We start from the raw sequence: 20,350 nt of genomic DNA on the forward strand, positions 1-20,350 counted from the left end.
TCAACTCAGCAGTCAATGACACTCTGAAAGTTTTCTTAATCAACGTAGACATGAATTGGCTGGAAGCACGTGCCGGGGAGGCTTCTCTTTTCCAACCAGGGAACTGCACCGAAGGCTCCGCGTGTCCCCTGTCCTCCTGCGATGGGAAGCGGCGTCTCCACCCTGGCGCGCCAGGGCGGGGCCCTCGGCGCCCGCCCAAAGACTTTTATTGTTGAAGAATTAAAAATGGAGATTTGAGCGCGCAGCCCACTGGTGCTGCCAGGCCCAGCCCCGCCTCCTCGTCCCGGACGCGGGGGTGGCAGCGCCTTTATCCCGGGACGGGGCCCCATCCGCGGGGTCCGGGGTTCGGCGCGATCGCTCAGGGCAGGTGAGCGGGGCGGGGGGACGGGACGGGGCGGAGGGGGACGTTCTGTCGCCCCGCGGGGAGCCGGCGCTAGGGGAGGGTCCGGCAGCGTTCCAGCACCTCCGTGCTTCAGCCGCGATCCGCTTTCAGGGACCCTGAGCGCCTGAAATGGGAGAAAACGCCCGAGTCTTCCCAGTGTTGACGTTTGGAAACGTTAAATGACGTTTCCAGGTGGAGAAAAAGGCGCTTGCTGTATTTTACTTGTGCCTGAGCAGGACGGGTACCAGCACTGAACCCAGATCCTGCTCCTCATACACCCGACCGTGTGTGCTCGCAGCTCGGAAAGCCAGCCATATCCTGGCTTGCATCACAAGTGTGGCCAGCAGGATAAGGGAGGTGATTCTGCCCCTGTAGTCCGCTCCAGGTGTGAGACATCACCTGGAGTACTGCATCCAGCTCTGGGGCCCTCAGCACAGTAAAGACATGAACCTGTTGGGTCTAGAGAAGGACCACAAAGATGATCAGAGGGCTGGAGCAGCTCTCCTGTGAAGACAGGCTGACAGAATTAGGATTGTTCAGCCTGAGGAAGAGAAAGGTCCTGGGAGACCTCATGGCAGCGTTCCAGTATCTAAAGAGGGCCTACGAGAGAGCTGGAGAGGGACTTTTTGTTGGGGTGTGTAGTTACAAGGAGGAATGATTTAAACTGAAAGAAGGCAGGTTTAGGTTAGATATCTGGAAGAACTTTACTGTGAGAGTGCTGAGACACTGGACCAGGTTGCCCAGAGAAGTTGTGGATGCCCCATCCCTGGCAGCGTTTAAGGCCAGGCTGGATGGGGCGTTGAGCAATCTATTGCAAGATGTCCCTGCCCATAGCTGGAACCAGCTGATCTTTAAGGTCCCTTCCAACCCAAACCATTGTATGAGCCTATGATTTTATTATTCCTGCTTTTACCTGCCACATTTCTGGGAACTGAGCTGAGCAAGTATGCTCGGTCAGGGTAGTGCCTAATTTCCACATGCTCAATCAAACCTGAGTGGGAATTCAGTTACCTGTATTTGCTGAGGCTGCAAATGGGAAACAGTACTCCAGGTTAGGTATCCTCAGTGTGTGCAAAAGGTGGAATGACTGTGAAAAGCTGGGATACTGGGCACTGTAATTGCTTGTAGTTTCTTTCCTGAGGGGATAGACCCTTCATTTTTGGGTTGGATGTACTGAAGATAGGGAAAGCTCTAGAAACATAGGAGTGTACAAATAGGGTGGATTTATGGAGCCAAATAAAGTGGGTGGTGACAGGATGAGATCAGCAAGAGAGTCATTTTCCATGAAACTGCCACAAAACATCCAGGAAATGTAAAACTGGAATTTTGTTTACATTGAAAGGTAAGATGCAGAACTGTAGCTGTTAGATGACTCCCCTTGTGAAACAGAGCAGTTGAGTTTAATGAAAGGGTAGGAGCCTGCCACAAGAGAGCAGGTGTCAAAAAATAATCTCTAGAAGAGTCTGCAGTTACTTTACACTGATCTTCCCACTATGATCTGCTATACTACTGCCAGGAACAAACTGGTGAGCACCAAGACCAAGATTATGACCCTTCAGTCATTGTTGAAAGCCAGATACAAGGTTTTAATTTTGTTGTAATAGGTCTCTTGTGACAGCTTTGTTCTTCCCTGGGATTATAGTGTTGGTAAGATTATCCTTATCAACAAATGATGCTTTATCAAGAGCTCAGGATCTGAACAACTTGTAGGAGACTTTTGTTGAAAGGGGAGCTCCCCTTTAAGTAGGGAGACAATAGTTTAATTTCTCTCTGATATCATCTGTAATTTTATGTTATAGATATAGCTATTACTCTGGAATTTGATGTGCTTTATAGGTGGAACCCAAACAAATACTTCATATGTCAACGCATGTGTTGTTCTCTGTAGAGAACAGTGAAATCACTCAGAACAGTAGCTTCAAGTCCATCACTAGGTAAGATGAAAAAAATGTAGACAATTTAAAAAATGTTTGTTTTTTTTCAATAATAAAATACTATACCCACTTGTTAACCTTTTATAGGATATTCAGTACTGAAGAACATTGGAGCTGCTCCTGGCTCAGATTTGATAAAAGCAGAAGAAAAATTTCTCTCTTCAATATTGACATTTGGGGCAAACCAAAGCAGTTATGAGTAAATATGTTGCAGTAACACTCTTGCATTGTCTCCTAGTGCACGATCAAGAAGGTTTTTAGTAGTAGGCTTGCAATAGGCACTCAAATGTAATAACTTCCTATATGGTGTTTGATAGAAAGAAAGCTTCGAAACTGTGTTTGTGGTTTCAGCAAGGGACTGGTGAGAGCCAGTAGAACATGGAAAAATAGAAGTCCTGTCCTGTTGTAGTCCTTTGATGTTATAGCGGCATTAAAGAGGAATGATGTGACTCACATCATATGGTCCAAAAACCAGGGTCCACGGTTCAGTGATCAAAGTTCATTCTTTCCTTATGAAATATTGGAGGTAGTGTACCACTGAACTGAGTGAGCAGGAACTGAACCATAGTTGAGCAAACAGTTTCCACAAAAAGCCATACCACTTCTAGTTTTTCCTCAATTTGTCAATCATTTATTCTTTCTTCACTCTTGGATTCAACTGGAATGATGTTGAATTAGCTTGTATCCCACCCACCCAAACTAGCTGGCAGGTGAACTCACTCCATGTGTACCCAACTACTTGCGGGTGTCTTTGGTCCAATCTGTATTTTGTAGCTTTTTTAAAAGTATGATTTTGCACATTGAAGTATTTTATTTTCTTTCTAAAGCTTTTTTCAGTGTCTACATTGACCTTAAAATCAGAAATAAATAAGTTAAGGTCTTCATTTATACTGTAGTCTGTAAGCAAACAAGGTTAAAGGTAGTGATCTTCCAGCCAGCAAGTGATTTTTTGTTAGATAAAAATTGGGATGGAGGAAGAGGAACCAGTGGGATGTTACATTGTTTACACTGATCAATGTAAACATCCTATTAATACTAGAAGAAAATTCAGAAAATGCTGAATAATGTAGGATGTAGACTCAGTTCTTATTTGGTGGAGATTCCCCCACTGATGGATACTTTTTCGTCATGTTAGTTGACGACATCATCCATTTCATATGTGCTCCATTTAAAAGAGCTATTATTTTTTAATAAAAATTTCAAGCATCATCAGTAATATACTTGCATAATACCCGTAGGCCAACTTAAGTTTGGGCTGTTCCCAAGACTGGTTTTGCTTGTGCCAGCATTTTCACAGGCATCCTGTTAGCAGGGAGCCAAGCTGATTTGTTGGAGACCAACCTGGGGGTGAGAACATACAGCAAGGGGCTGGTGCAAGGGGCTGGCAACTTTCAAGTAGCAGCTTATATGTGGCTTAAAGTGACTCTTTGAGAAGCCCCTGTAAAACTGTATGTGCATGACACCTGCACAAGCTATGAAACCTCTACTTCCTTCAAAGAATGGGGGTGAATTTGTTTACAAGGTCTGTTTCCCACAAAATTCTAGGGTGGCATCAGTGACCTTCATCACACACCAGCTTCTCAGTTATCTTGCCAGAAGTTTACCTGGCTGCTGAGTCTGCAATTACTTGTGTTTGGGGGTTTATGAATAATCTTAAATCTGTTCCAGTCCTCTGGATTATCTCTAGTCTTTCAAGTTACTAGAAATGAATATCAGGGGCCAGAGGGAATTTCAGGTGGTTTTTAAATGAATGTTAGGTACAAGAAGATACCTGGACTTGTTAATCTTTAAAGTGTTGGTAGATTGATTATATGATCTCTTATTCACCAGTGATCCATATATCCAAATTAATCCCCATATCATATAGGGGTTATTATTGATGCACTTAATGTGGATATGGATATTTTGTCTATGATTTTAAGACAGTTTTGGTACTGGCTGTACTAATCTGTGCTCCAGATCTGAAGCCCCCATAATGATGCAAAATCTACTCACTTCCTTCATCCTCTGTTGCAGGCTGAATGAGTTATTCCAAGTACTGCTCAGTATTTTTGATTCAGTATCCTGAGATAGGCCACTAATGTGATCTTCTCCTGGGCTCTGTCATCATAGCATGTTTTGCATGCATTGAGGATTTGTAGTCCTTGCTCTTATCAGCAACTTTAAGCAATTAAAAACTTACTATAGAGTAGCACGACACCACTAGCTTTATCCTTGTTGAACACTGTCTCAGCAGAGATTTTAATGTCTGAATCATGCAGACTGTTCATTTTTTAGTTTGATGTTATTGATAAAAATCTCTTTTCAGTGACAGTTTCTAGATTTTCCTATATCTTAGTCAGGCATATAAAGGATATAAACACTCATCAGTATATAAACAATTCTGTATTAATTCTTGTGACTTTCTTTTTTTTACACCATGCTGAGCATCTTTTAATACAGCATGTACTTCCTTTGAGCTCCTAGTTTACTATCCTTCCAGCTTGTGCTCTACCTATGAAACTGTCTTTGTCTTACACCAAGAGATTCTCTTCTGATTCTCTCCCCCGTCTCGCTACAGGGTGAAGTGAACAAGCGGCTCTGTGGTGCTCAGCTGCCTGCTGGGGTTAAACCACAATGGTCCTTTTTGGTGTCCAATATGGAGTTTGAAGGGTTTAAGATGAGGACAGATTTCATTGGAATGTGGAAGACCAAATTTATAGCTACTGCAGCTACTCAGTCCACAGGGCTTGTCATGGGGCTTGCTTGCCTTACTGAATGTTAGACTCTAGTGTTTGTTTGTGGCTGCCTTTTGCTTTTGCTGTTTGCTGTACATCTAATCCGTAATTCTGAAGGGAACTGTGCTTTGCACCAGTCCACCCCAGGGCTTCAAAGAAGGAAAGCAAAAGTGGAGTGATTAGGTGCAACAGGTTTCCTCATATAAGTGTGCAGCTGAAGACATAAAGTTAGAAAAGTCTGGGCTTGCTGTATTTTATGATCCTGGTGCTGACTGTGGCAATTACGATTTGTTTCTTGTAGGTACTTGTTCTGGTGCTGGAGCAGAAAACTTGTTAAACAAGTAGCAGCCTGATGGAGGCAAATAAAATCTGTATTCAGTTATGGATTACTGAACTGGATTGCAATGTTTAAGTCTCTGGCTAACGCTCAAAAATCTTAAAAGCAGCCAGGGGTGCTGAAGTGCTCTTGCATTCCAGGGTAACCACTACCTGTTGTTAGGCTGGCAGGGTCCACTGTAGGAACAGACTAACTTGAGAGCTCCATGTGGCAAACATATCAGTAAGGCCATGGAGCCCTCTTGGCCCTTGCTAGGGCTGGAAGATTGGAAAGAAGGGTGTATTGGAACTGTTGTATGGATGAGGGGTGAAGAGCTGCTTTTCCCAGTGCTCCCAGCAATACCAAACTCTGCCCCAGGCACTCACAGGCCTTGTGAAGGAGCCACGACTGCCCTGGTTTTGCTTGCTGGCCCTTCAGCTGCTCACTCTGCTGTTTGATCCCCTTACTGCCAAACTGAGGGAGCAGAAGCCCAGGCTGGACCCTCTGCAGAGGATGGGGAGAGCCCGCACCTCTGGCAGCAGTCTTGGCTAACACTGCTGAATATGCTTACCACTTAGCCTCTTCTGAGATTCTAAAACGTAAGCTACACTTACACAGATAAGTAATCTGATCAGCCATGTTGTAGGGATCCTGAGGCTTCTTTGGACTCCAGCCCTTCTCCTTTTAGCCCCTATTATCTAGCTGTATAAAAAGGATCCATAAACACATAGCCAGCAGCTATCTTAGCATGACAGAGACAAAATGTTTGAACCTGTGCTATGCCAAAATAGGCATCAGGTGTATCTACAGAAAGCTTTTTGCCTAAATTGAGAAACTTCCATGATTAGAAACTACGGCTGGGTTTTTTCCTTCTCCATGCAGGACATGATAGGTGGAAAAGAATCCTGCACTTCAGGACCGATACCAATGACCGACCTCAGCTGCCTTGTCTATGGACTGGAAGAATGGACTGTTGTGGAGTTCCTGAAGCAATACCTTTTTCATTTGATCATTGCCTCACTCACAATTAGTGCAATATTATTTTTTTTTATAGTTCCTTTAACAATTGGCTTTTTCATTTACCTTTCTAATATTTCACTTTTAATATATCAGAGGAACAGTGAGTTAGAAGCAGATCCCTTGAGTGATGTTTGGGACAGAGCAAGGAAAACCATAGCAAGTTTTTGGGATATATATGCAAGAATATGGCATGGTAAGTACGACATGACTTGTCTGAAGCTTTGAATTACAGTAAGTAGTAAATACACAGTAGTTTTAATTTTAATTTTTTCTTCCAAATGGATGCAAATAAATTACATTTATTGTACTTTGTATGGCATCTAACCCAAAAGTTTCTGTCTCGAAGACTGATTGCAATATAGAATAAGCAGAATGAAAGGGAGAAATTAATTAATATAGGGTAAATTTCTCTTAAGTGGATAGGCAGGTGCATTTCTCTGTATATGGTATCAGAATGAAGTGCAGTGTTGATGTTAGTTCTAGTTGGAAATGTAATTACTGTATTTTTAGTTGGTAAAAACTACTTTGTTTTGTGACAATTAAAAATAATTTAAGAGTTATATGGATGAAGAAATAATTAGATATCACATCTAAGTTTGTACTGTGGCAGAATTTAAAAACTAACCTGACTTTACAGTTTCATTACACTCAACCTTCAGATACTTTCAACACACCCCACTCCGTAGGAAAATCCTCAGCAGCCTGCTAGGCTCTTGTTCTTTCCACAGATGTGGTTTAAGACTATCACAAGGTATCTTTACCATTCTAAGGATGAAGACTAATAGCTGTTATCTGTGTTGCTATCCTGCTATGCTTTTCCCTTAATCTTTGAACATCCTGCATATAAAAATTTCTTCACTTCTTCCTAGGTCTCTGCCTGCTCCAATCCCATCCAAACAGCTCATGACAGGAGCTGTAGCAGGGATGGAGATGAAGGCAGACAAGATGGAACACAGCTCTTAGTTGGCAGAAGCTATGGCTTTCCCACGTCTTTGTATACATTAGCCTTCTAGTCTGGCTCCACCTAAAACCTAACTCAAACATAGGAAGAGCCAGGACAAGGATTCATAGAAGTCCATGTCTGTGAGGAAATTCCCTCCCACTGTGAAGTGAATACATTTCACTCTCGTGTAGAGAACCTCTCTTTGGAATTCTTACAGATTGTGGTTTCAATTTAAACATCTCACCATTCTCAAAAATAGAAACATTTTATTATGCAAAATCCCAAACTCTTCATTCTGCCTGATACAGAATGGAAATTCATACTTTTGTATTTCAGGAAAGCATTCAGACTGTTTGCCTCTAATTCTGCAAATGAATTGTTTTCACATCAGTTAGTAATTTTTAAAAAATTATTATTATTATTGTACTATGTACTGAGAAAAGTTCCTAATGGGAAATAATTATTTAGTTCCCTCACTGGGGAAAATGTCAGGTTCAGGTCTCATCTAGTGATTAAACTGACCAATAAGTCAGTCCAGTGATAAGCTACGTTGTTTGAGGGACTTTGTTTTTGCTATTGACCAAAAGTTCCATCCAGAACCTAATTATTTTAAATGCTACTGCAGAGACTTTCACAACTCTCTGGAAGTCATTTAACAAAGGACAGTAAATGGTTTTCTTTAAACTGCCAGATGATTTACAGATATCATTGTCAGTGTATTATTTTCCATTCCAAACAGGTTATGAGCTTCATGGTGTGGAAAACCTACCAGAAGGACCAGGCATTCTTGTGTATTACCATGGAGCTATTCCTGTAGACTACCTTTACTTTTTGTCGAGGCTGTTTCTCTGGAAGAAAAGACTTTGTCTGTCAGTAGCTGATCATTTTGTCTTTCGTTTACCAGGTAAAAACATGTTCCCTTGTATTTAAGCATTCTGGATTCACCCAACCTGTTGCTAGTTTTGGTGAACTTGACATTTTAAACACTTTACTACGCTTTAAAGAGAGCTTTCAAACTAAAAGACTGCTTTTAGACTTTTAAACAAGAAGTTGGTAGATGTAACAGGACAAACAGGTAGAATATCCTGTCATTTCAGTGAAAACACTGGTAAACCCTCCAGAGCCAACGAATAGACTTAAATTCCTTTTCAGATGTAATGTCATGCCTCAGTAGAAAGTGCTGGATAGGACTCTATTATTGATCTACTGCTGAGTGGTCAGCAGTGGGCTATGAGTGCAGAAATGCTCAGGGAATGGTAGGATATCAGTTACCTACTTGCCCTCTACATTGGGTAGGCATTGCAGTGGGGTATGACTTTGTTGAAGATTTTACTGTTGAAGAGAGCTCTGTAATACTGGCCACCACAATATATTCAACACTCTGTACACTGAGAAAGAAAGAAAGAATTCCATCATGAAAAGGAGAAGATACAGAGAAACAAAAAAATGTATATTTTATAAAAACAAGGCATAAAGAAGAGCATCCCAAAGGAATATCAGGAAGATTATTTCAAGGAACCTTTATACTACTTATATTAAAAGCTATTATAATAATAAAGAGTAAAGAAAGCTATTTAGAAGTAGAAGGATACTCTTCAAAAAAGGAAGTTTTGTCCAAACACTGAAAACAAGTAGTATGAAACAAGTTTGATGTGAAAAACATGTTCAGGTACCCCTAGAAAGATGACAAGAATTTTTTACAAGCACATTTAGTAGGCACTGTGTGGTACTAAGCACATCAGAAGTATGAAATTGTCAAGAGATGACTGGCTTTTTACAGTACCCAGAAAAGAAGAGAAAGCTTAGCAAAATGTTGCAACAGAGACTCTTTTTAAGGGATAAATAAGAGGGCGCTGTTTCAAATTGAAGTGTCCGTAGCATAGATTTTTATTAAAAATGTATAGTACACCATTGTCAGGACTAAGTAATACTCTTAGCTGTGCAATTTCTGGACTATTGGTGTCTGCATAACATATTGTTCAAATTATGTTCATGCTAGGGGAACAGAAGGTGCCAAATATGGTGTCAATCTATAAAAAGGCTACAAAAAGGCATTTGGTAAAAAAGACCACAAATAATTGAGATCAGACCTCTCCATTGCATTAGTAGAAAATGTGGCTAAAAGTAATAGCCTGAGCATGATTTCTCCCTAACGTGCTCTACCATATTTACTTGCTTTTTGCAAAGAAATGTTACACTTCAGGGATTGGTTCTTTAAAGAATGCTCATGAACATGTGCTGAACCTCAGTTCAATTTATTTATAGTATTAATCACAGTTACAGGAGAATTCTTCTTGTGAATTAATAACATCTCAGAGCAGCTGGAAAGTAATAAAGTAACAAAAAAAGAGCAATGATGATCAGAGGCCTGGCATGGCTTCCTTTGAAGAGACAGTACATAAGACAGAAGTATGTCTGAGGGATACAAAATTCTGTGTGATCTGGAAAAGGGGAATAAGAAGTGAAAAAATGTTTATATGATACGTTATAATTCCTAACAGTCAAAAAAGTTTTAAAGCCAAGCAAACGAAGTACCTCTTCACTTAATAAGGATATGGCATTCCTGGCTGTAGGATAAAACCAAAATATATATCTGAGTTCACAAAGGGCTTAAACAAAGTCAGCATCTGTCTTTGACAGAAAGATCTATCAAACACGGTACCTTGAATGAGATTAAATTAAATTACAAGATTCAGCGCTGTGTTTTCCATTGTCTTCCAAAGTTTCTGTTGCAGACCTTTGTCAAAGTTGTACTGCTAAGCACCAGTTCTGGCAGTCCGTAGTTATTGCTTACGTTTATTATAAAAAAATTTCTTTGCAAATTATGCTGTTCAAACAGTGAATTTGCAGATTGAGGAAATGCTTGTTTGTGGGAAGTTGGATGGGAATTCCAAACCAATATATTTAAAATGTGAATATGATATAAGAAAGCACAGAATGCTTCCATCTTTCTAAATCTGTCTTTTAGAGAAATCCCAGTTATGGAAACAGAGGAAGGAGATTGACTGAAATGTTCATGTGGTGCTGAAATTGCCCCGCTGACTTCTGTCATTCATGCATCTTAAGTCTTACAGCAGTCCAAGTTGATCCACATAGTTTGCAATTTAACCACAAAATACACAATTTAACAACTCGAAAACTAAATGTTTAAAATGTTAAACATCACATTTTCTTTTAAAATAAATAGGTGCTTGTCAAGTATTTATTTTTGCAGTAATCTTTATTGTACTGATTTTTTCCCCCTATATTGAAGTATATAAAAAGAAGGAGAGAGGCATGGACACTTGTTTTCAGATTTCTAGCTATGATGCACAAGTTTTGCTTGCATAGCAGGTGTTTTCATAAGTATAGAAAATAGCATGTGGAAACATTAGTCTGTTGAGATGCTCCTGATAAGATGGTTCATCTTCATAACATTTAAGCAAAAATATTTTCATGTCTTTGTTATTTTGCCAATATTTCCTCTGTAAGTGTCTTACGTCCTTCATAAAAATTTGTCTTAGTCTAAATATATATCTAATAGATTTTCATTTAGCTGTAATCTGGTTCTTACATGCAAGCAGTGTCTGTGATATGCTGTTATAATAATACGCATTTGCTACTTATTTATTGCAGGACTTAAATTGTTATTGAGAGTGACAGGTGTTATACCAGGCACAAGGGAGAAGTGTCTCCTTGCACTCAAGAATGGATACTTGGTGTCCATCTCACCAGGTGGAGTTAGAGAAGCACTATTCAGTGATGAAAGTTACCAACTCATGTGGGGAAATAGAAAAGGTTTTGCTCAGGTTGCTCTAGATGCAAAAGTGGTGAGTATTATTATTATTATTACTACCACTAACAATCCCAGTTTATACCTTTTGCATACATGCTTCATTATAAAAGGCAGCTTAGGGGTATTTGTTGGAAAATCTTCCAGGCAAAAAACATGGTTCAGAAGTAAAGATTTCTTTACCTTTTCACATCACTTTACTCAAGCACATTAATCCATAAGGAGCAAGGATTTTGTGGAACCACTGAACTTTTTCTTGACTGTTGCAAAGCATCCATCTCTGCAGTTCCATGTCTACAGTTCCATCATGCAGGTATCCAGTGTCTCATCTTGGCTGTACTTCAAAAATCTTCATTGTGGTCCTTCTCCAGATTGTCCTAAGGTTTCATTTTTTTTTTCTTGTCCTACTTACATCTTAATTGCTTTTATATATCCAGACATTTTCTTATGGCTCTTTAATGTATTATCCTTATCTTTCTTTCTTCTCATTTATTCTGGGAGGGTCTAGGATTTTGTCCTTTCCCTTACTTTTCTTCATGTTTGTGAAAGATAGCATCAACTAACCCCAAGGTATGTCTACATCAATGTCTGAGTTTGACTCATGTGGGCACTTTTGAAGCAGTTTTTTCATCTCACTCACCATTCTGTCATTCACATTAAGGAACATTAAGGAACCTGAGCTGCATTCCATTTGACTGAAAATAAACCAGGAATGGGACCTAATACTCTCCAGTTGCAAATGAGCATTTAGTCAGTGGTACCGAAGAAGAATTAGTTCTACATAAAAACAGAACACTGAAATGTGTTCAGTGTTATGTCAGGTCCTCAGCATCCTCTAGAGGTGTGCTTCTATTGGTTTGCACTCCACCAATATAGACATGGCCAGTGTTTCAGTTACAGTTTCCATATGGATGATAATCTTCAAATACAACCTTCTACCAGTAGCTCTGACTTCTTCCGTCTAAATCCACCTGTGAGACTGTATCTCATAGGAAGTTATTTTATTTGGGTTGGCATACAGCTGAATGAGCAGCAACCCTGTCTTTTTCCTAACTGCCACTTCTCACCCCCATCACCACTAGATACAAGTTTTCTGCCTTAACTGAGACTTAACATACCTGGTGCTTTTTGTGTCTGACAATACTGGTGCAAATCCAGGTTTCATCTGTTCTGCCATGAGCTTTCTGCTGCTTTCTCAGGAATTGCACAACCATCAATTTTACTTCACATTCTTATGAATATCTCATCAATTACAGTGCTCTTTGACCTTTCACTTAAACTTTTCTGTCTATATAAGAGAAGCTGTAAAGGGAGTTGAGTTCTTCCCATGAAATTTGAATTTCTTACCATTCCTTTCAGATTTTTGTGCAGTTATATCTCTTTCTCACCCCATCCAATCGGTTGCTTCTCAAGCTTTGTTTTGGTCTCTTGTGCTGTAGCTCCTACTGCAAAGTACCTGGAGTTGCAAAATTCATGCTTCAGGTTAATATTTCTTCATAACTCTGTCTCTGAATTTTTGTGGGGATATAACTAAACACTAGAATTAACTTAAGGGCACTTACCCAGTGGATAAAGTAATTTTAGGCTGGGAGACCTATTTCTACATCGATGTCTCTCTATGTGGCCTTTTAAAAAGTCATGTTTGATGTGATTCTGTTCCCTTTCCTGTCCTTTTTCTCAAAAGCGTGGACTGGTAAATGTTCCATACTTTATATATTGTGTGGGCCCGTACAGCACTGCTGCTAGGAGAATACCAGAATGTGAATAGGATAAACTTAGTCCATTCATATGGACATTTTGAATTCCCTTATAGTATTCTTATGTATTAAGTGAATAATATACTCAAACAGTCAGAAAGAGGTGTCACTTTAACAACTTGAGTGATTTCTAGTGATTTTGCTTTCATATCTGATTTTCAAGCTACTTCAAATATTTGAACAATCTATTGCCAAATGTTTTCCCTTCACCTGCAACCTTACAGTAATACAGTGTAATAGGTTGTGGGTTTTTTTAAATAAAAATTGAATTAAAAAACTCTGAGTGCCCTTACATAGACTGCTACCCTGATCAAAACACATCACAAAAATCCTTGCTAGTAATCCTCTTAATTCTACCAGTTGTACATAATTTAGAAGCACGTGGAAATAGCTGAACAGTAGTACCTAAAATTGTTAGCACCTTCTGTTGACAAAATCTGTGGGTTTCAAAAAAAATTTTATTTAATGAATTGGGTATTCATTGAGGATAAGGTTCTTTCAGTGTGAGATGATCCTGTGGTCATTTGCATAATGTTTGGTAATATATAGGACTGTTAGCAGGAGGGTTAGAAAGAATTTTATCCTTCAACAACTACTATCCTGAGCTTACCTTTACAGTGCTGTGAGCTCTTGTATTACTTATTATTGTACTCCTTCAGTTTGGGCTTTTTTTAATGATCAGAAGGTTTGAGTGGATCCCTGTGTGGTGGGCATCATTGTAATTAGCTTCTATCTTTGATATTTCTCTGGAAATCTGTGATTGGACAAACCTTAGGTAACTAAACACTTAAAAAAAAAGTACTGTGCATTTAACAGTAGAGGAGGCAATATTAGAGTAGTAACTGGATCCCATCTTTTGACAAATTTTAAAATGGATTGTTTGTTCTTGCTGCATACTTTTCAATATTGACCAGAATAGTCTTGTACGCTGACCAAAGACTGGGCATTGACTCATCTAACTATCAGAACTTTGCTAATACTTGCTTGGATCCTGAATGAAGGCAAAATAGAATTATAAGGGCCGGCCTTTTTTGAATTTATTCTACATACAGTGTAGCCATCAACCAAAGAACCACACACACTTTATTCAAAATGACTACGTTGTGGTTAATAACCTGCCACAGATGACTTGAATGGGGATTTCAAAACCAACTTTATATATGAATAGACATTCCCACTCTTCATACAATATTACGGAAGTTCAATAGTTCTTTCGTTGAAGAAGTTGAAGAAAAGCAAACAATGAAGGTAGTTTCAGCCTCAGTCCTTGCCTAAAGGTTTCCACATTCAGTTTCCACTTAATCTTGTGCAATTACTCTGCTTAAGGAGTCAGAGGAGAGTGTTACTATTTAATGTTATGACTCAAAGAGCCTCTGGGACATATATTTGTCTCCATCAAATTTATCTATGCCAGGGGCTTGACCTTCAGAAATACCCTTACCTTCAGAAATACCTCTGTCTGTGGCTTGGTTTGACAGGTTAATGGGGAGGGTTGATCGTTTCTGAAGATCCCTGAATTTTATCTGTGTCAAAAAATTGGTTCCATTCTATTTCAGTAAAAGATAAACAGAGACTATGGTTTATAAAATTCTCATGTATGCGCAAGGGGTTTGGACTACTTGATCTCCAGAGGTCCCTTCTAGCCCCAGCTATACTGTGATTCTGTGATTTTCAAGCTGACTGGTTGTGATCCAGCTCAATTCCAGCACGGCAAATATAAATCCATGGGTTACTTCAGATCTGACTGTGCTGCTTTACAAATGTAAGATTTTATATGTGTACCTGTTTTTTCCAGCTTAGGGGCTGAATGTTGCTGCCTACTCTGTACCTCAATGGCTGATCATTGTATGAGAATAGCCTTCGTAGCTACCAGATTTCTTTATGGCCTAAGATGTATTTCTCTTGCACTATTTCTAAAATTTAAAGTGTTTTGTCTGTATGACAGAGGGTTTCAAGCATTTTACGTGTCAGACATACAGTATTCAATCAATAGCTGAAGCCAACTGTGGTATTTTTAGTATCCAGTACTTATGTGTTTTTAAAAGATATTACTGGTTATTTTTAAGGTGTTATATCTAATAATTTGCCTTAATTTCTCATTCTGAAGGGTTTACCATAAAAACTTTATGTGTGTTTGATATTTTTGTTATCTGTCAGGGATTTTTTTTCCTTTTAGTGGTTTCCAACACTTTGAGTTACTTGTTAGGCTCTAGTTAGGTGGTTTTCTTGCTTGTTTTTCTCTTGTCCTATGGTTTTCTGTTCTCTGGTAATTATTCTTAACAGCATAAAAGTCTTCTTTCATTACCTTATGGACAAGTAATTCCAACAACATGCTCAAAATATGTTTTAAAAAAAGGAAAGAGGACAATAGTGGCCAAAAAAATCATTGCATATATGGATACAATCACTGTTAGTTTGTCTACAAATTGTGAAATCTTACCTCAGGCGTGACTGTTTCAAGTGCAGGTATCTCAAGTGTGTTTCTTCTTAGTCACAGTAATGAAATGAACTTGTTCTGTAACTGCCTAAGTATTCACCTTCCAGCAGGTGTGTAGTCCAGGTCAGTGAGGACATACAATTGCCTTATTTGTCTAAGGGATCTGCAGAAATATTTTCCAGTGAAATATTATCCAAACGTGACCGCTTCAGTGAGACCCTTCTTTGAGAAGCAGATGAGCCACCCATGAATGTCTAGTTGCTTTCTGCTAGACTTCACAAACTGAATACTCTCCTGTTCAGCACTTGTGATGAAACCTTTAGACAAGGAAACAGCAAAACTTCATTTATGTTCCAGTCAGTGGTACCGCAATAAATATATAACATAAAAGTTATATAAACCCTAATACAATGTCAGTAATTTTCCTTACAGATAGTGACTTTATAACAGATATTTGTGGGAGTTAAGAATTAGAATTTTATTTCTATTCTTGAGTTTATTTTTTATATCAAGATTCCTTGTTTGCTACTTAACTGACTGATAATTATCTTCTGCATTCAAGTGATTTTCTTAGCTGCATTAACAGACACTAAAACATAAATTCAAACCCGGTATAACATTTCCACTGTTTTGTTTTTTTTTTTTGTGATCCCTTAGCCCATCATTCCAATGTATACTCAAAATGTCCGTGAAGGCTATAGGACATTTAAAGAAAGAAGTAAGAAGTTAAAAATATATTTTAAGTATTTGGAATGCTTTATCCACTTTTCTCTCAGATTTCTCTCTCTTTTTTCTTAGATTTTGCTTTTCAGACTTCTGCTTGTTTTGGATTTTCTAACACAGTTGCTATGGGTTAGAGGTATCTCAAATATGGAAATAGCTTGTGCATAACTGGTTTGTGCTGTGTGATTTGATTCTTTAATTCAGTCTTATTTCAGTGATCTATTAGGTCTATTGAGCTTTATTTTGGTGGACAGTTACCTCAATCTTGTAACAACTTCTTGACTGCCAGAAAAAGTATGCATTTTTAATAAGTCTTCGACATTAATCAGATTTCAAATTTGGATTGTGTTTTCTGTGGCTGTGATCTCACTTTTTCCTCCCATAAACTATTTCAGGATTTTTTAGACAGTTATATGAAAGTACTCGATTGCCTTTTATTCCTCCATATGGAGGACTTCCAGTCAAATTTCGCACGTACATTGGGAAGCCAATCCCTTACGATCCAAATATAACTACAGAGGAATTAGTTGAAAAGGTAAGTTATCTCTCCTTGCAAAATTGAGCTATGTACTTTGCCTTCTCTTATATATGTACTTGAAACTAGTTTTTTTCATGCTTCAACAAAGACAAATATACTTGTTAAAGCTATGGGCAGTTGAGGTCCGTGATTATTTAATGTAGGGATACCTACAAGTAAGTATTGACATAGTAATAGTTGATTGGGATGCCCTCATCCTTTCAGAATGTGTGAACTCTGTCTTCTTGGCATGATAACTTTGTTTCTCCCATGGCTTTGGTAACTTTGAAATTATGTAAACTATGTTTTAAGTGCAGTTTTCAGTAACCACGAAAATAAATTTTATAAATAACAAATAACTTTGAGCATCTTCTCTAAATAGCATAGGGCTCTAGAAACAAAGTTCCACAAGAGCTTCAGTCTCATTGTCAAAAGAAAAATGTTAAAAAAATGAGTTGCATCCAAAATATAAAAGATTTTGGGTACCTATAGCTTGGTGAAATCAGTGGTGTCCAGGAGCATAAAAGTGTTTGTAGATCCAGAGTTTAGGCATCTTTCAAAATATTAAGCTAAACGGAAAACACAGTTTTTAAAATTTGTCATGGAAGGTGAAGGGAGGGCTTTATGCAAAAACATAAACAAATCTATGAGCTAGGAGCACGTGGATCAAAACACTTGTTAGGAATCACTGATGAAAAAACACCTTGCTGCTCCCAAAAAGGTGCAAGAATGCTAGCTTTCCTTTCTTTTTTTTTTCTTTTTTTTTCTCTTCTTTTTCTTTTTTCCTTTTTTCAAAGGTCTGCTGCAGATTCTGGGCTTCACAAAAGTGAAACCAGAAAGACAGGTTTGGTCTGTTACAAGGGAACTGCCCCAGCCCCAGTAAGCTGTGGAGTTTGGTCTGAGCATATTTAGGAGGCTGGAAGCAAGATGACTGCTCTTACTGTTATTTATATTCTTATATTTTGGGGGAACAGTATTTTGTGTACCTGCAAAACTGAAATTGAAATTCCCATGATGCTGATTTACTTTGTTAAAGTCAAGGTTTTGGCCACCCACTTTGACCACCACCCACTTCAGTAGGAGTACAGTTAGGTCTTCTGTGGCTTGTATTAAAGAAAAAAGCAGGTTAATGGATGTTTGAGGTGAGCAGTGGCCTGGCTGACCTCTGTCGGATCCTGCCCTGGAAAGGAATTAGGATATGAACCTGTCAGGAAAGGTTCAGCTACTCTTTTCTTATATTCACAGTGATATTCTACCATGACTCTGGGGTAGATCAGTGGAATATGTAGCTACCCTTATTTCAAGCTTAAATACATAAGGAGAACCAAAAGGAGATAATTTCTTATTTCTTTTAGAAATACAGAATATTGTATGCATTCTCTTCCTGAACTTGCATTTGAATCTCATGTAGAGAATATTATGAATTCTCTTATTATATACATGCTGTATATGATCCAGTTACGGAGGAATTCATGTTGGAAAGGAAAGACAGAGGTTCCCACTCCAATTTCCTAGTCCAGTAAGGTCAGTTATGGGATCAGATGAGGTTAGTCAGGTTTTGTCCAGCATTTTTGATGAAAACCTTCAGGGATGGAGATTGCACAAACTTAATGTCTGTATATGTTAAAGGCAACTTTGACTTAGTAATGCCCAGCTTTACTAAATCTCAATAATTTGAGCCTATCCAAACTGCAATCAATGTTTTTATTCCTTTCCTTTCCAAGAAAAGCGTCAGTAGGACAACTAGCTAATATAAAAGACATTTTTTTTCTTAGACTGGATCTTACGAGTGAATTTCCCAGTGCCTCTTGAACTTCTGAGAAGTCAGGGGTTATACTATTCTTCCATGCATAAGCAGGTCTGTAAAGGCAAATTTCTCTTCTCTTTTCAGACAAAGACTGCTGTCCAGGCTCTTATAAGAAAGCACCAAACACTTCCAGGCAACATATGGAAGGCTTTACTGGAGCGATTTGATAAACGTCGTAAAAGCGATTAGAATGCTTATGTTTATTTTGTTGTTTTTACAGCATACAGTAAAAAAAAAATGTCCTACAGCACTGGTGACTAATAGTTGGTGTTCAACCAGTTTAATTTACAAGTTTCTACAGATTTGGCAGAAGAAAACAGTTAAACCTCTTGAGAATATCCTGAACTCAGAAAGACTAAAGAAGATGACTTACGTATAATAGCAATGCAACAGCTAAATTCCCCAAAAGGAAATGATGTAGCCAGGATTTTCCTGGTTCCTAAAACAAGTACATACTTACTCGGAGAGCCTTAGCAGTTTTGTCTAGATCTGTGGTTTTGTGTTTTGAGCAAATCACAGTCCAGTCTCAGAGAAGAACCTCAGAGTCAGTGTTGTCCCACCAGAGACCACTCCACAGTGGGCACCTTCCCTGTTGGACCCCATGCAAGACAGTGTCAGAAGAGAAACTGTCTCACTTTAGCTGATGATCTGCTGCTTAGGCATTTTTCTAGAGACTACATAAAGAGACATAATCCCATTAGAACAGATAATAGACTCCTAGAAACACATCAGCCTAGTGATTCGCACCCTGGAAAGCAGGACTGCTACATCCAAGACTTTGCCCCCACAAAAGAAAGGTCTCTTTAAGAGAGGAAAAAAAAGCTTTATTTCACAGAATCACAGAATTGCTGAGGTTGGAAGGGACCTCTGGAGATCATCCAGTCCAACCCCCCTGCCAAGGCAGGGTCACCTGGAGCAGGAACTGTCCAGGTGGGTCTGGAATGTCTCCAGACAGGGATCTCCACACCCTCCCTGGGCAGCTGCTCCAGTGCTCTGCCACCCTCAGTGTAAAGAAGTCCTTCCTCATGTTGAGGTGGAACTTCTTGTGTTTTAGTTTATGGCCATTGCTCCTTGTCCCGTCACTGGGCACCATTGGAAAAAGTCTGGCACCATCCTCTGATACCAACCTGTAAAGGTTGATATCAGTGTAGTGCTATGCAAGTACATGCAGAAGGTACTTTCAAGTTTGATCTGGTACATGCATGCACTATTGCACCATACCATAGTTGTTTAGTGGATGAGGCTGCCTCCAGTCTGAAAATCCCTGGATATAGTGAGTGCAGTATGGATGTGCTGTATTTTTCTCCCGGTGAACAGGGAACAGGCTGTAAGGGCAGCTTACTTAGGCAATGCAACCCTGAGGCTTATCATCGCCGGTACTTTGCCTAAAAATGCAGTACTGCAACACTGCTGTTTCCATATGGATTTAACTGAAATGCCTGTTTGGAAAGGTAGACGTAGGCAGTGTTGTCATCCTAATGCAATTTGTGGAAAACTGAAACTTGCTACAAAGCGGAATGTGTTTTTTACAGGCTGTGGGATGTTGTTACTGGTGGGAGTGGGAGAACTTTGTGTAATCTATCCAATATGCCATTAAATGCAACCAAGTCTGTTAACTTCAAACACCAAGGGAGGTAATTTTTGTGCCTCATTTTTCATTCTTGTGCTTTTAATACCTACATAATCTTTCCCTCAACATCCTAAAAAGTTACATAGTATCTAAGGAACTATATACACCGTTTACCCATTTTTCACTAGAAAGTTAAATCTACTGTTTGGATTAGATTAAATTCTTCCCATGCTGCTTCTCCACAAATATTTTTTGCACATCTGGAGAAGGGAGCAGGATAGACAGGTGAGTTATTTCCCTGGAGCAAAAAGACAAGAATCCTGTCCTGAAAAAAATCTCAAATCTCTCCTAAGGTATAGGTATTTTTATTTGAACACCTTAACTATAATTGCAGTATACAGGCAGAAAGATTTTTCTCCCAGCAGAGACTTGACATGCACAGGAAGTGATAAACT

At 39.1% G+C, this 20,350-nt stretch overlaps 1 protein-coding gene across 1 annotated transcript; it reads left to right on the forward strand.

Annotated features, from left to right (window-relative positions):
- Positions 1–331: 331 nt before the first annotated feature.
- Positions 332–18,545, forward strand: LOC116790421 (transmembrane protein 68-like). The gene is made up of 7 exons (XM_032695344.1): positions 332–367; positions 6,232–6,562; positions 8,052–8,216; positions 10,928–11,121; positions 15,936–15,996; positions 16,397–16,536; positions 18,410–18,545. The coding sequence occupies exons 2-7, from the start codon at positions 6,235–6,237 to the stop codon at positions 18,512–18,514; spliced, it is 993 nt and encodes a 330-aa protein (XP_032551235.1). The 5' UTR covers positions 332–367; positions 6,232–6,234; the 3' UTR covers positions 18,515–18,545.
- The last annotated feature ends 1,805 nt before the right edge of the window (positions 18,546–20,350 follow it).

This window comes from Chiroxiphia lanceolata, chromosome 1, assembly GCF_009829145.1.
Source record: "Chiroxiphia lanceolata isolate bChiLan1 chromosome 1, bChiLan1.pri, whole genome shotgun sequence".
Lineage (NCBI taxonomy): Eukaryota > Metazoa > Chordata > Aves > Passeriformes > Pipridae > Chiroxiphia > Chiroxiphia lanceolata.

Excerpts from the sequence above, each read along its gene's own strand:
- LOC116790421 (XM_032695344.1), top strand. The coding sequence starts at position 6,235 with ATGATAGGTGGAAAAGAATCCTGCACTTCAGGACCGATACCAATGACC. Across the intron at positions 6,563-8,051 it reads ATATGCAAGAATATGGCATG|GTTATGAGCTTCATGGTGTG; the intron begins GTAAGTACGACA and ends CATTCCAAACAG. Across the intron at positions 8,217-10,927 it reads TTTTGTCTTTCGTTTACCAG|GACTTAAATTGTTATTGAGA; the intron begins GTAAAAACATGT and ends TATTTATTGCAG.